Source organism: Hetaerina americana, unplaced genomic scaffold, assembly GCF_022747635.1.
Source record: "Hetaerina americana unplaced genomic scaffold, ioHetAmer1.1.p SCAF_6, whole genome shotgun sequence".
NCBI classification, from domain to species: Eukaryota; Metazoa; Arthropoda; class Insecta; order Odonata; family Calopterygidae; genus Hetaerina; species Hetaerina americana.
In genome coordinates, this window is record NW_027287205.1 from 19,773,390 (window position 1) to 19,788,977 (window position 15,588).

The 15,588-nt window shown below is 37.0% G+C and overlaps 2 protein-coding genes across 2 annotated transcripts in view; one reads left to right on the top strand and one right to left on the bottom strand.

Annotated features, from left to right (window-relative positions):
• The window catches only part of RpL28 (ribosomal protein L28), a 139,787-nt gene that overhangs the window by 37,805 nt on the left and 86,394 nt on the right, over positions 1 to 15,588 (bottom strand). The window lies entirely within an intron of this gene.
• Positions 214 to 11,854, top strand: LOC139695286 (ubiquitin-associated protein 1). The gene is made up of 5 exons (XM_071593983.1): positions 214 to 741; positions 862 to 980; positions 1,357 to 2,664; positions 10,765 to 11,022; positions 11,110 to 11,854. Exons 1-5 carry the CDS (start codon positions 708 to 710, stop codon positions 11,335 to 11,337), a joined length of 1,947 nt encoding a protein of 648 aa, XP_071450084.1. The 5' UTR covers positions 214 to 707; the 3' UTR covers positions 11,338 to 11,854.

Genomic DNA, 15,588 nt, shown 5'->3' on the forward strand with positions numbered 1-15,588 from the left:
GTGCCTCTAACTAGGATATTGACTCATCACAAAGTCATAAACGCACAGCCAGGTCGTTTTGAAGAACATTACTTTACCCCAATGCTATAATTTCATGGTCTATTTGGTTGTCAAAGATTTTACGTTTGAACAAATGACGCATCTGAGGCGAATCTAACCAATCATTTTAATTCCAATAAATTAATTAAGTTCCTTGTGTTAAAGATAAACATTCAAAATTTTCTTATTTGGTTTGGTGTTACTGAAAAATCAATATACATTTTTTCTCAGCTATATTTTCCCTTTTAATTGCAGAGGCCTTTTTGTGCATGTATCAACTAGGCAACACTGTACAGTTGTCACTTGTACTTCGGTTGAATAACAATTTTTATAGAGTCATGAATTGTGGTCAGTGAAACTTGGAAATCGGCCTTATGTGAAAAATTAATATGTTCGAAAGATAAGAATCCAGAAAATACACTATTCCATGCACGAAAATTTAATGTGATGGTAATGATAGACCTGGAACAGTCCAGGAAGAAATGTTCGGCCGTCGTTGACGTCGTTAGGTCGATTAGGTTTCGTAGATTAGTTTACATTCGTACTTCTCAGGGCAATTTCTAATTAGTTCTTCATTATGAAATCTTGTTAATGTGCCTGTAATTTAAGTGGCCAATGTCAACCAGCAGCAGTTGGGTTTCTGTGACTTTGCCATAAACTTCCTCATAATGTCCCAGCATGGAAGAGATTTCGAAAAACAAGGTAATTAGCTTGGTATGCATTGATAATAATTAGTACTTATCTAAAGTCAGGGGAAATTATTGTCTAAAATTCAGGCTGTGATTGGTGTTTTCCAACCAATGTTATGTCAATTTTTTGCAGGGTTTTCGTACATGGATGGGGTCCCAGTTAAAATCGGAGAAAAGTATAAACCTCCTAAGAAGTATACTTTGCCTGTTGGATTTTTGCAAAAATTGCCCACTGATACAATAGCGGAAGAAGTGAGTATATTTTATGTGGCGACAGTCATATTGACAGTAATAACATGTCGTAGAAAAAATAGCTCCCTGAGGTTGTATATTTTGTTATTTCAGAATTGATTTGCAGTTTAAGTTATTCATGGAGTCATTATATTTTACAATTCGTCTTTCTTCGCTATAATTTTGTATGCAACCCAAGACCATCATATTTATGATAGGATTTGTCGTTTATTTTATGTTTAAAAGTTTGCCTAACATTTAATGCGCGAAAATAATATTAAGAATAGGGATTTTTATTGAGACTTATCGTAATCATTGGGGAAGATCATGGATTATTCCTATTTCAGTTCTTAATTCTATTAAGAAATTGTTAACATGACATTTACCATTTTTTCAGTATGACTTTCAACTGGAAAGGAGTGTACTGGAAAAGATACGTCAATGGTCCAAAATAAGAAGTGATGCAATAGAAGCTAGACGGCAAAGAATTGAAGCAGAAGACAAAATTCTACAGGAGAATGCAGAAAAACTAAAAGAACTTTCCGTCGGTTCACCTCCAAAAGCAGATAATTCCGCCGATGATGGCAATGCAACACAGAATTTAGATAATTCCTCTAGTGCCGATTCTCCTGAAAAAGTCTCTCAGGATACTGCTGATATAACGGGTGCAAATAGTGTAACGGTTCAAGGTACAGAAGAGGGTTTGAACTGCCATCATTCAGTGATCACAGTCCATGGACAAATGGTTCCTTCACAGTCTAACCAATATGCCACGCCTAATAGTATTCTGACTCCTACTCCATATGGCCCATTCATGAACCAAAAGAAAGACTATCAGCAGTCCCCTTTCAATTTGTCTGATTTTGAAGCTGATACGTCAAGTCCCTTTGATAACATGGAGTTAAAGACAATTAATGACATGGAAGAACTGGCTCATGTTTTACAGCCCATGTCACATTCATTAAAAGCTAAGGAATCGGCCAGCAGCAATCCACTGCATTATTCGTACTACACTCCTAATATGCCAGTTCACCAGGGTAATGCTCAAGTTTCAACATCACTTTCCTCGGTTCACCAACTTGGTACTCCAGATTTGAAATCGCTAACCCAAGTCAATGGTATTACTAGTTACAGCTTATATGGTACTGTTCCTCGAACTCAAATACAACCAGTTAGTCAGTTAAAAAATTCAGATTTGCATACTATATCTTACGGTGCATTTGATGGTAGAAGTTATCAATATCCTGTGAGCTCTATTCATAATTGTGCTTTCACACGAGAGAGTGGTTTTGACTATTACTTGGGCCACCCTTGGGATCCAAAGACCACCGTTGTGTCCTCGAGTAGTACGAGACTTAGCCAGGGTTTTCCAATTAATAAGGAAAGCACGTCTGTGTCTCGAAGCAGTGGTGTGACAACTGGCGGCCCTTCATACTCAGGACCTGGCGAAAATATGGACAATAATAATATGTACACTTTCCCTATATCTTCCCCGTACTTCACTCAACAAATTCTAGCTTCACCTCCCAGCAATGATAAGGCAGTGGCCATGACTAGTAGCGATAGTGGAAGTCTGAGAGCATCTAAAAGTGTTCCTGATATAATGAAAGAGTTGGAATCGGAATTGAACAAGCAGTCAGCTCCGCAGAGGAGAGTCAACAGTAATGTTACCCCTTCTGGTCAATCTATTCCCAAGGAACTTGAGGTGAGTTGAGCTGTATTATGTGATTTATCAATTACATATGTTATGGCTTTATGGTGCCTAAGAATGCCAAGAAAATTATGCAGTAGGTATTATTACTCTCTGCCTGCAACTTGAGAAAATGTGGAAATTATGCGTGTGAGAATGAATGCAACATCAGTGAAAACATATCCAAATAATGAATTTTCCATGTGTGGGGCTATAAATCTCAGTGATTTGCTTGATCTCTTTGGTCCTGAGAATTAGTTATCTGCTACCTGTTTTCATTTGATATGAAAACAAATAAATTACTGAGTACATTTTACATCATAGTATAGCAGTTAGAAAAGCACTGTAAGCTGCTCAAAATATAATTTCGAACTTAGTTTTTTTAATTTTAGCTTATAAAGAAATTGTTTTAAAATGTGTAATGATGGACTGGAGTGTTGAGAAGAAATAGTTTCACCCGTGTACCAGTAAATAACTTTGGGCTAACATTGCTCACTATCAATCACTATGTTCAGTAACTATAAATTGACCCTCAGACAGCACCCCCATTTTTTTTGCTCTCTATGGAGACAGTGACAGCAGAGTTCTCTAGAAGAGAACTATGCTGTTATTCTCAATACATCTAGGCAAATCATTGATGTATAGTAGACATAATAAAGGCCCAAGAATTTGCAAATGCCTATCTTGTTGTTCCCAGACATTTATCGTTTCTATGGGGGATAAGTGATTTATCATAATGCTGTTGGCCCCAATGCCAAAAACCTCCACCATCTGTTTCCTATCTTTTAAATATGATTTAAGCCATTTATTGGCAATTCCCCTGATCCTATAACATTCAGATTTACTTAGAAGAATTTCATGTTCCTCAGCATCAAATGCACATGAAAGATCAATTAATACAGCCACAGAGTATTCCTTCAAGTCCCAAGAAGTCATTTTTTTAGAAAACTTGTCAGAGCATCATTGGTACCTTTTCCCTCTTGGAATCTTTAAACTGTTCCATTCTTAAAATTTTATTTTTAATTATAAATTTCATAAGCCTGTCTCTTATTGAGGACTCAAAGGTTTTAGAAATATTAGTTAATAAGGACACTGGTCGGTAATTGTAATATTATCCTCATCCCCTTTTTTATGAATTAGTTTTATTTTTGCTATTTTTAGATAGTCTGGAAACTTGCCATTTGTGAAGGGGTCATTTCTTATAAATTTAGAGGGTTTGCTCATTGCTTTGAAGCATTTTTTTTATAATCATAGTATGGATATCGTCAATTTCAACTGACGGTTAACTTTAAAGGCTCATCCACTGTTGCAGGGAAGAGGACCATGGAAGACGTCACATGCTGGCAAAACCATGCATCAAAGCTATCATTGCTCATTATTCCATTTTGTAAATTCAGAGGCACATTAGTTAAGTAATTAGTTTCAAACTCTGCTACTTGTTTTGGATTGGATAGACTGACCCCCTCCCCCTTTTTCAATGTTGGAATTCCTTTCTTGTGTACCCTTCCCCTGGTTACATTATTATCTACATGCCTTGATGTTTTAGTGATATTCTCAGATTATCTGATGACTTCGTTATCATATAATTTCCTGGCATGAATTCATAAAGACTTATACCCTTTTTGTCGCTTTCGAAGTAGTTGAAGCCTAGATCATCCTGCCCTTTTTTCAATGCACATAATTCCATAAATTCATTGCTGGCTGCTCTCACCTCATCTGTCACCCAGAACTTACTTAGTTTTTTTATAGCCTTTCACCAGAACTATACTTCAAGGAATCCATTCTTCAAAGATGAGTTATACGCTGCTTATGAAATAAACGTGCATTTCTTTTACACACTTGAAATTGTACAAGGTATCCCATGACATCTTGCGAATTGCTCATGGAAAGAATTAACGATATTGATTGGGTAATACCTTCGATAGTTCTGACACACCACCTCTTTTGACTTTGGGCTAAATATCATTTGCACGTAATGGTCAGAAAGAAAGAAGAGTTACCGCTATGATAATGTAAAATTTCATTGCCTTCCTGGATCTTGGCAAAGCATTTGTTTCAATCTGTCATTAATGTTGTAAGATTAAATGTGTTGTGACCTGCATGTCATAAAGTTAAATCTTAGTATTAACCACTCACTTTACTGCTATAAAATTGCAATTTTGAGTTTTTTCTAAGTCGAAGTGGTGAAAATTGATTTACTTTTAATATGACCAATAATCTGACAAAAGAATCATTATGTAGCTCTTTTGACTATTGAAACTAGTAGTCAAAACATATAATAGTAAAAAATGTAAAAAAATTAGCTCTTGCTAATGTGTCATGTCTTGAAATAATAATTAAGATACAGAAGTTTTAAATAGATATCCCAAGTAGTACCCAGAGAGAAGGTAAGAAGTAATACCCATTTACAAACATGTATTAAAAAGTGAAGTTAAGTAAATTCCAATAGTCATTGACAAGATAACTTTAGAAAGCTCCAATAGAAATCTAGAATAGAAAGCTCCAAAGTTCTCTTATTATTGGCTATAGGAATTCACTTAATTTCACATTCCCTGCCAATAGCCCCCACATCTTCTTTCTACAAGGTGTGATCAAAAGAAGACTGGACTGATTTCATTCTGCGCAAATCGTTCAACGGATCAAAACAAGACACAGTGTGCCATCTGGCGACTAAAACAAAAGGTGTTGCGTTTGTTTATGTCAAGTCATTATGCAGCAGCAGCGGTGCATGTTCATCGCCATATGCAACGGCAACAATGAAGGAGCTAGAGGAACAGCATGTGTGCGTGAAATTTTATTTCAAACTTGGCAGAAGTGCTACAGAGATATTTTGAATGATTCAACAAGCCATTGTTAATGAAGCTATCAGTCGAAGCCTTTGTTTCGAGTCTTATAGTCGTTTTAAATCGGGCAGTACCTCAACAGATGAAGATTTGCGAACAGGGTGGCCTTCCACTTTGATAGACCCCAAGCATGTCAAATTGGTGAACGATTTGGTGCGGGCATATCACCGTTCAACTGTTAGGGAGATGGCCAAGGAAGTGAACATTAGTTTTGGATCCTGACACATTTTGGGTATGATGTGCACCGCATCCAAATTCATCCCATGGGGTTTGACTGATGAATGGAGACAAAAACGTGTGGACATTTGTCAGGAACTCCTGGATCAAGCCAATGCTGACCCAGAGTTTCTCAAAACCATCCTAATTGCTGACGAAACCTGGGTTTACGGTTATGATGTTGAGACAAAGGCCCAGTCTTCTCAGTGGAAAGGTCCTCCTGCTCCGCGACCAAAGAAAGCTCACATGTTCCTGTCCAATGTGAAGGTCATGCTGGTGTGTTTCTTCGATAGGCAAAGGCTGATTCATTACGAATACGTGCCTTAAGGTTAAACTGTCAACAAAGATTTCTACTTCAAGGTTATGAAGCCGAAAGAGGCCGGACAAATGGAGAAACAATGCATGGCGTTTTCACCACGATAACACACCGGCTCACATGGCGCTGATTGTGACAGTTTTTTGCCAGAACCAGAACTTCCGTGATCCGGCAGCCACCCTACTCTCCAGACTAGGCTCCATCAGACTTTTTTTTGTTTCCAAAGTTAAAATCAACCTAAGGGTGCCGATTTGACTCTAATGCGGAGATTAAAACTAATTGTAGGGCAGACCTGAAGAGGATCCCTAAGGTGCCTTACCAGGGAGGGTTCAAGAGCTGGAAGAAACGTTGGCAAAGGTGTGTCGTCAGCCAAGGCATGTACTTAAAGGGCAAGAACTTCGATTAAGCTGTATCCATCGAAATAAACAAGTTATGAAATCAGTCCTGTCTTTTTTTGATCACACCTTGTATGCATTAAAAAGGATTGGGTTTTCACAATGTGTGCTCATTGTCATTATAGCTATTTATACAAATGAAGAAAAAATTGCTATCACCACTCTAAGCTTATGATCCAATAGATTCCTGGGACTTTCCTGGGAACAAATCATTGCATCTTGGCCATTATGTCCATGATTGCAAAGTTATATAAATTCACATTGTGGCTAGCAGAATCATGCAGAAACACATGTGATTATACTTCTTTTCTGTAATTGGATATCATAGAAGAATACTTCTTAACCCTAGTGCAAATTTTGGAAATTTAGTGAGAATTGATTTTTGCACAAGATGTCCTACAGTTATATGATAGCAGTAAATAGTTCAGTTGAGTTTTTGGATTCCTAAAGAACTACTGGCTATATTCCCTAATAATTTATCAATAGAAACTTACTAGCATTAACAAGGATGCAACTATTATTATAAGGTAATCTGCTGGTTAAGGTATGTTTTGAATGGACACCACTACTAAATAAATATTTTGTGACCCCTAAAGAAAGCAACCCGACATCCTACTCTAAAACAAGTCCCTATTCATCTCTGTGTACTTCCTTCTTGCCTTCATCCAGTCCAACATCCCTATTCTATTCCTAGCCTTTACTCATTTGCCCAACATTCTCCGCTGTATCACAGTCTTCAATATCCCACTTCTGATCAATATGCCCTTCATCCATTTTTCCTTTTGCCTCCTTATGATTTCTCCCTACAATCCCCTCTCCTCCTCCACCATTTCCAGCACTTGGTTTTATTTCCTTTCTGTACATTTTACCTTCTCCATCCATCTCCATATCCACATTTCAAAAGCCTCCCATCTAAGTCTATCCTCCTGCTTCAGTGACCATGTTTCAGTGCCATACATAACTACGCTCCATATCAGTTTTGAAGATTCTTTTCTTAACATCCTTACTCAACGTCTCCCGTCATCAATTCCCTCCTCCTTGTGAAAGCCTCTTTGCCTAGTGCAATTCTTCTCCTTGTGTCCCTGTTGAATTTTATATTGTGCAGATAACTATGCACGTAGGTATAATTTAATTTTTTCTGGCTTGTAATCATTATGTTACTGTACTTCTTGATGTACCCTATACGAGTACATAATGTGTCATATTCTGTACTATACTCTGTATTTGTCAATTGGGGATATAAATTATTATGATTACTTTGACCATGTTGATCCAAAACACTTCCAAGATACGAAACTGTTCTACCTGCTCTAGTTTTTGCCCTCATATTTTAATGTGTAGCTTAGCCTTTATCTTTCTGGAAAGTTGCATAAACATTTTTTATTAATATTAATTCTCATCACATATCCATTGCATTGAGTTTCCAATTCCTTCAGCAATGCTTGCAACCCCATGGCTGACTGACAAACTAGAGTTTGGTCATCTGTGAATCTAACTGATTTTACGAATTCCCCGCTGACTTTCATTCCTCCTTCCAGTTCTTCCCATGCCTCTTTAATCATTTCCTCCACATATACGTTGAAAAGCATGGGTGATTATGGACAAACCTGCCTTACACCACTTCCTAACACTACCTATCCGGATTCACTGTCCCCAACACCCACCTGAGTAGTCTGAGACATGTCATGAGTAGATAGTGGATTAGCTTCCTGTCCCTCCAATCTATTCCTATTTTCTGCAATATTCTCATTAGTTTTTCCCAATTCACTCTATCAAATGCCTTTTTTTCAAATCTACAAAACAGGCAAATACGTCCTGATTGCATTCTATTTTCCTCTCAATGATGATGCCTTATCTTTTTGAAGCAGATGCTACCCTGCATAACAACTAAATTATTATGATAGTCCACATCTGCTCCCAGGAAGCTGTGCGAATTGATCACAATGTTCCTAAATTTATGCCTAACCATGATATAATTTAACTTTCTGCCTTTCTGAGTCACCTGGCATTTTCCATGAATACCTATGTCTTTCGTGGTGTCTGAACCAATTGTTGGTGATGACTAACCTGTCTCCTGCGGAATTCAATTGCTTTCTCTTCGCTGTCATATCTCGTACCTAAACCATAGTCCCCCACCTCATCACCATCTCTTCCTTCGCCTACCGTCGCATTTCAATACCCCGTAACTATCAAATGTTTCCCTGCAGGAACACACGTGATTATGTCCTCTAATTGATCGTATATCCTAGCGACGTCTTCCTCCTAAGGATTGCTTGGTGGCATGTATACCTGAACAATGACCAAGTTCGTTGGTTCTGCTTTTATCTCTACTAGTAATATTCTGTCCATTGCCTGTTCTATGTTGACTACGCTTCTTCCTACCTCTTTATTCAATGTTATTCCCCCGCAGTGGCTCTCATCCCCGCCACTGTATATTATTCTATAATTATCACTCCAGTAATCCCCGCTATCCTGCCATCTCACCTCTTGCATAGACTTAAAACATTATCTATAGTATATTTCCTCTTGCCATCTCTCGCATATTATTCTCTAATTTTCCTGTCCTCAACATTGGCTTAACATTCCAAGGTCTTATTCCAATTAATTTGGTCTTCTTATCCTGCTTCTTCTGTCCGGCTGCTGTATTTTTCCATTGCAAGGTTTTCATGTGATGAAGACCGCGGAAACCTTGCCTCTACTGCTACCGGGCAACGACACATGGCCAATTGAGCCGAGTCCCATAGTTGCCAATATTAATGCAAGGCCTTGTTGGCTCTCATACCCTCCATTGTATATTACTCTATAACTGTAACTCCAGTAATCCTAGCTATCCTTCCATCACACCTCATATAAGCCTTAAATATCTACAGGGTTGGCAGTTATCTCCAAACAAATTTCAATTTGAATTTCCCACCATATCGTAGTTCCACTGGAGGTCGCGATTGCCGTTCCTGAAAGCTATAGGCATCTAGTAAATAGTCCTAACCTCAAAATGGCTAAGATGTTACATACATGTGCAGAGTATAATCAAAGAGCCACTGTTATCGAAAGTGTTCGTGCTGGGCCTCGAAAGGGCCTTGCCCAGTGAAGTAGTTTGATTCTTCGGGTATCCCAGATCAACTGTTTACGATATTGTGGCTAAGTACTCACTCTGCTTTGAAGAAGTCTGGGGAAGGTTTGCAAATTTTGATGTATGTCGTGAAACCGTGGATGGTAACTGTTTTTTATTTCCATTTCTCAATGATAATCTCATACCACACTAAACCTGTAATGGCATTCAATTTATGAAGGAAAACTGAATTGTTTTCTCAAATTGGTCATTTCTTATTCCTATACCATTATCTCGCAACCCATTATCAAGTTTCCTTATGTAAACATTACCAGATATTTCTTCAGTTTAATCATATGCACTACCTAATTTTTCATTCTTTTCACCACTAGGTAGTATATACACTTTGGCTAATACAAATGTTGAATTTACTATTATCTCTACAGTTGTCATTCTTGCTTCAATCATTCCTTGTACCCTTCCATCTTACACAACCTAATATTCTACCATTCCTACTTCTTTTCTCCATATTTTGTATGATATTTTCTTATTTCTCTATTTTCAGTACTCTTTTAGCATTCTGTCTTTATTGTAACCCTTGTGATCACCTTTTTTCTCACCAATGCAGTTGACTTAATTGTGCAGGAATTTTATATGATGACATCTATGGTGGTTTTGTTTGCTCCACTGCTCAGTGTGAACACCCCCCCCCCCCCCCCAAGTCCAGTCGTTGTCATGGTATGTCTTAGAACTCTGTTGGTTATACTGACCATGAAGGATATAAAACACTGTAAAGACTTAAAGGTATTTACTTTTAATTTACAATTTCCTTAAAATTTTCGTTGCCCTAAATTTTTCTCCAGAACTGGTGTTCTATGTATAGACTTATTCTTCAATTATATCCACAGTCCAGGAAATTATGAAATTAATCCTTATGCAGGCATATTGCTGAAAAGTGAATAAAAAATAAAAAAGTTAGTTAGTCTTGTCATAGGAGACCACATGTGTATAATTGCTGGTAAAATTAAAATTTGTCTTGCCCCCATAAAATTAAAATAAAAACCAGTTGCTATCAAAAATTTAAGAAAAGAAATGGGCCACAGGGGTTCATGCTTCCTTTAAAATATAGTAGAATTATCACTGTGCACATTTTACATAAGTTTGACCGAATTTTTGCTGGATTTTAATGGTTTTGAAATGGATTATGTCGCATACTTTTCTGTTTTGTAGTGCAATGATCAAGTTAAAGCATGTTTATAGAGGTTATTTTGGCTCTGAATCTGCTTTCTGTTTCAGAACTGGAGTCCATGGCCTACCCTTGACAGCCCTGACAATTCTCCACATTCTCCCTCAGGGAATACTTTGTCTATGCCTGAATCTGGAAATTCAGTAAAACCTGGAAATTCCAGTGCAAAGTACATTTCTTCATTACCAAATCCATTTCATGAATTGTGTCCTAGTGCCCAAAGATTAGTTGAACACATAAGTGAAATGGGTTTCTCTATTCCAAGGGTTGCTCGAGCCTGTCAGATATTTGGAGAAGATGATAAGAAAGTGAGTATTTTTAAAATAAATGAGGTTTGGACCTATCCAAAATGCCATTGTTTTTAATTTGTCACGCGTCTTCATTTTTTGTTCTAGATTGTTGAATTCTTATTGCAAGTTCAGTCGCTAGAAGAAAAAAGCTATCCTGGTGATCTTGTTGAACAGTCCCTCATATCAAGCAATTATAATGAAGAGGAGTGTGTTAATTACCTGAAGTTAGTAACCCAGCTGAAGGATTTGGGATTCACGGAGAGTCAAGTCATTCAAGCTCTTAAAATAACTGAAAATGATGGTGATAAGGCCTTGGATTATTTAGTTTCCTAGCAAAAAAGTGTCTAGTCAAAATAGCGTCATCAATTCTGATGTCCCACTTGCAACCATATTTATTATACACGAAAATGTTTTATAACATCACTCAATAAATGCTTATATTCAATGCCTTTCACTTGTGTGTTTACAAGAAAATTTGTAACATTGTGATATTGTGAATAACTGAAAAAAATCATGTACAGCTTTTAAAATAGATTTTTGTGATAAAATTTCTATTTTTGCTTTTACTTGTCACTTTTTTGTATTTGATGTATGGATATGAGTTAAAATTCTTCACATATGTTGTGCTCATCATTGCATTTGTGTGTCTGGACATTAAGCAGCTGGGGAAAAACTGAAGTACAAGTAACATTTCAAGGCTGCATGCATTTTGCCTGGTTGATTGAAACGTGGATGATGATGATGGATTTTCCAGATTCTTTGCTGATACTTAACTGTGCAAATCTCAAGCCATCCCACAGACTAATGAAGAGTTGTAATTAATTTATTTTAATAAAGCAGACTATAGAAATTAGAGTCTGTCAATTGTATGTCCTGAAACAATCCACCATAAGGGGACAGAACTTTCAAACTCCCTGGTAGGACTTTACGTTAAAATAGCCCACCCCCACATTTGTATTAATGCATTTTACAAGCTCTTTCTGGTATTTAGCTCAATTTTCTAAGAAAATTCACAACCCTCATAAGGAAACTATTGAAGATAGATTCGTCTCCCGGTTTGAAGATGAAAGGTGCATGCATTTATGTTAACATGAAGTTTTGAGTAGAGAAACTCAGAAAGGATAAATGTGGCTATCAGGATATAAAAGCATTAAAAAGAAAAAGTGATACAGTTACTAGAGATAAACAATCACTGTGTAAAACAGTAACAGAATGAAATGCTTTAGGGTACTTGCAAATGGCAGCAGGTAAGGTTTTGAGGTAATTTGGAAGATGGTTAAAAAATTAAAGTATAAATAATAGTAAATTAAATTATTCCTAGGGTTAAATATCCTAATGCATATCCTTAAGACTTACCAAGTAATTGTGTTTTTGTAGAACTTTTTTGTGTAAATAAGTCCATTTAGTAATAAGCCAGATAAAAAGGCAAAGAAGTATTCAGAAAAATGGGTAACTGAGACATCAAAAGTTTATCTAGCCATAACAGAGCTCTTTTGTTTTATTAATTTTGAAAATACTATTATGTCGGCAATGGAAAATTTCAAAAAATAATAATGAATTTTGATTGGGAGTAGAATTTCCAATAGTGCATAATTCTAAGATCATCTATTGATACTCTGGTCCTTGATGAAACCTGTGATGTAAAAATACAATTCACTTGACAAGTATTAGATTTGAGTGCAATGATTTCAGTGTGTAAAAATCATTCACCTTGACTGGGATTTAAACCTGGATCCCTCAATGTTCGGTCGAATGCTTTAGCCAGTTAAGCCATCGAGGCGTCCTCTGAAATTTTGCCGGCTTTTACAGGAACAAGATGTTGTGACGAAATACCGTACATACAATGTCACAGACATTCGAAGTTTTGCGCAACGCGCCACAGTCCACGAGGTTAAATCCAACTTTTAAACATTTAGGCTGTTTACACCTTAGACTAATTCCAAAGAAACTGCGGGAGATGCCGCAACAGTAACTTTTTAACAAGGTCATCCGCTAATATGCACTTCAATGCAATAATTTCAGAGTGTAAAAATCATATGCCTTGACTAGGACTCTAACCCACATCCCTCAATGCCCAGTCGAGTGCTTTAGCCAGTTAAGCTATCGAGGCATCCATTTTTACACCCTGAAGTTATTGCATTGAAGTGCATATTAGCGGATTACCTCGTTAAAAGTTATTGTTACGGCATTTCCCGCAGTTGCTTTGGAATTAGATTCGATTGAGAAATTTTATGTAAAACATAGGGTTTTAGTATACCAATCATAGTTTCTTAGGGTCTTTTCCTATGTGGAAATTAAATCACTTGGGCTTTTCTAACATTTAATGATAATAGATTTAATTTGAAACAATCCCTTAAGCAGAGATGTAGTCTGCTTTGGATATTGCTTTCTATATTTAGGTTGTGAGTGAACACAGTGGCGAGAGTATCATTTGCGTATAGTACCGACATAACTCCCTTATTTTACTGAGTTTTAAAGTCTGAGGGATTTTATTGAAATAAATAATGAAAGCAGTATTACTTGGTGATCTCTGGGATGTGGTGAGAGATATTATTTTACCTATAGATAAAAATTATGCTCTATTATCAGGATGGCCATTTATTTCCTTGATTCCAATTCCTCACCTTTTGCTGATGGATTTAACAAAATCAAAGAACTGTAGTAAATACCACATTTACTTAAACATAGACATCTGCTGATGTGCACCAAAATTCAAGAATTTTACAGTGAAAAACAAATTATTTGCCTTGTCTGGGATATCTCATATTTTGGTGCACATCAGCAGAGGACTCTGTGAAGACAACTGTCATGGCACATTCCACAACTCTTTAAATTTGTCAAAGGTATGCACCAATGTATTTAAACACTGGCTTTTCCACTTGGGACTCTTGACAATGATGAATACTTTGATATTGTAAATATGGTAATTCATTACATCTTGTTCCTTTAAAGTCCTTAAATATTAAGAGTAGAAGGGTGCTTTGGTAGCTTAACTAGCTCAATCTTCTTCCGTGGTGCTACAGCCCAGAGTTAGATTTGGCCTCATTCAAGATGCTTGTTCATTCTCTTTTCTGAACCTTCTCCCTCCATATATTAACTCTCATGTTAAATTTCAATTCCCTTGACAGAAGCATTGATTTCAATTACTTAATGTTAGTGACATAAACTCTATTCCCAGCCATGGTCCTTTTTATGAATCCCTTCTGTCATGTTTTCGTGATTTAGAGCAGTACCAAGATAACTGAAACATCTTAAACTTTCAAGTGTTTTGTCCAACAGTTATATTTTGACTTCTTATACATTAACACAGAGACATTTTCATATTTCATTGTTTTTCCTGCATTGATTCTTAGTCTCATCATTTGACTCTTCTCTACTATCTTGTGCATTTCCTGGGAACTTATATTCCTTGCCACTTGTGCAACAGCATAGGCCTAGGCAGACTTGCATATTATTCTCCGTCCAAATCTCTGTTCCATTATTTTTTCATGTAGTACCAACGGCAATAATACCACCGAAAGACCACCACCCCTTGACACATGTCAGTTTTCACCCAAAGGCTCTACTAGCCTTGTTCTCCAATAAAGGCCTAGCCTGGGATCATTTCAGTCTTTCTACCTGTTTAATTAGTTTCTTTGTTACTACAAATCCCTCTATGGCATTCAATACATTTTTCCTATTAACCATCAAATGTTTTCTGGAAGTCAATTAAATATGTAGGGCAACATTTTATTCATAACACTTCTCCATTCTGTCCAATAACAAAGATTAGATCAGTTGTACTTCTTCCTGGTTTAGATTCATATTGTTACCCTCCCAGAAATTCCTCTACATAATTGCTCAGTATCTTCAGTGGTACGTGTATACTAGAGAAGACCTTATAAATGACATATAATAATATGATCCCCTTTAGTTGCCTAATGGCAGTTGCTCTCTCTTCTTATAAATAGGTCATATAAGAACCGTCCTCCAATCTCCTGACATTTCCTTTCTCTCGTATTTTACACACCAGCCTTTGCAGGTTCCTGTTTAACTTGTTTCCTCCACACTTGAGCAGTTCACCAATGATTTGATCCTCCCCATGGAGTTCTCTCATTTCTCTGTGGCTTCACTGCTAGCTCTCCCTCTTCTAAGGAAGCTTGATCGACTTCTGGGGCTATATTCATGTACCCTGTTTTCTTACTCTCCTCATATTTCACATTCAACAGCTCTGTGAAATACTAAGCCCCCAAAACTTCTTGCACCCAAGAAATTAGCTTTCCAGTCTTATCTTACGTGTGCTAGGCTTGGCTGAAACTCCTTTGTCATCCATTTTGTTGCCTGGCATGACTTCCTTCATTCTGGGTGTTCTGGGCTCCTCAATATTTTTCATGTTGCTCTATAAATATTTTTGACATCCATACATCTGTTGAGGTACTCTTATTCTATTTCTGCATGTGACAGGCAGGGTTGTCACAACAGACTGAAGTCTAAATGCCTGAGGGTCCCAGCAAAGACCTCCTGTACCAAATACACTTGTATTGGCCTCAAGACTAACAGGAATATCATCCTCATTAAGCATTCCTGAATCAAGTATCATCCTCC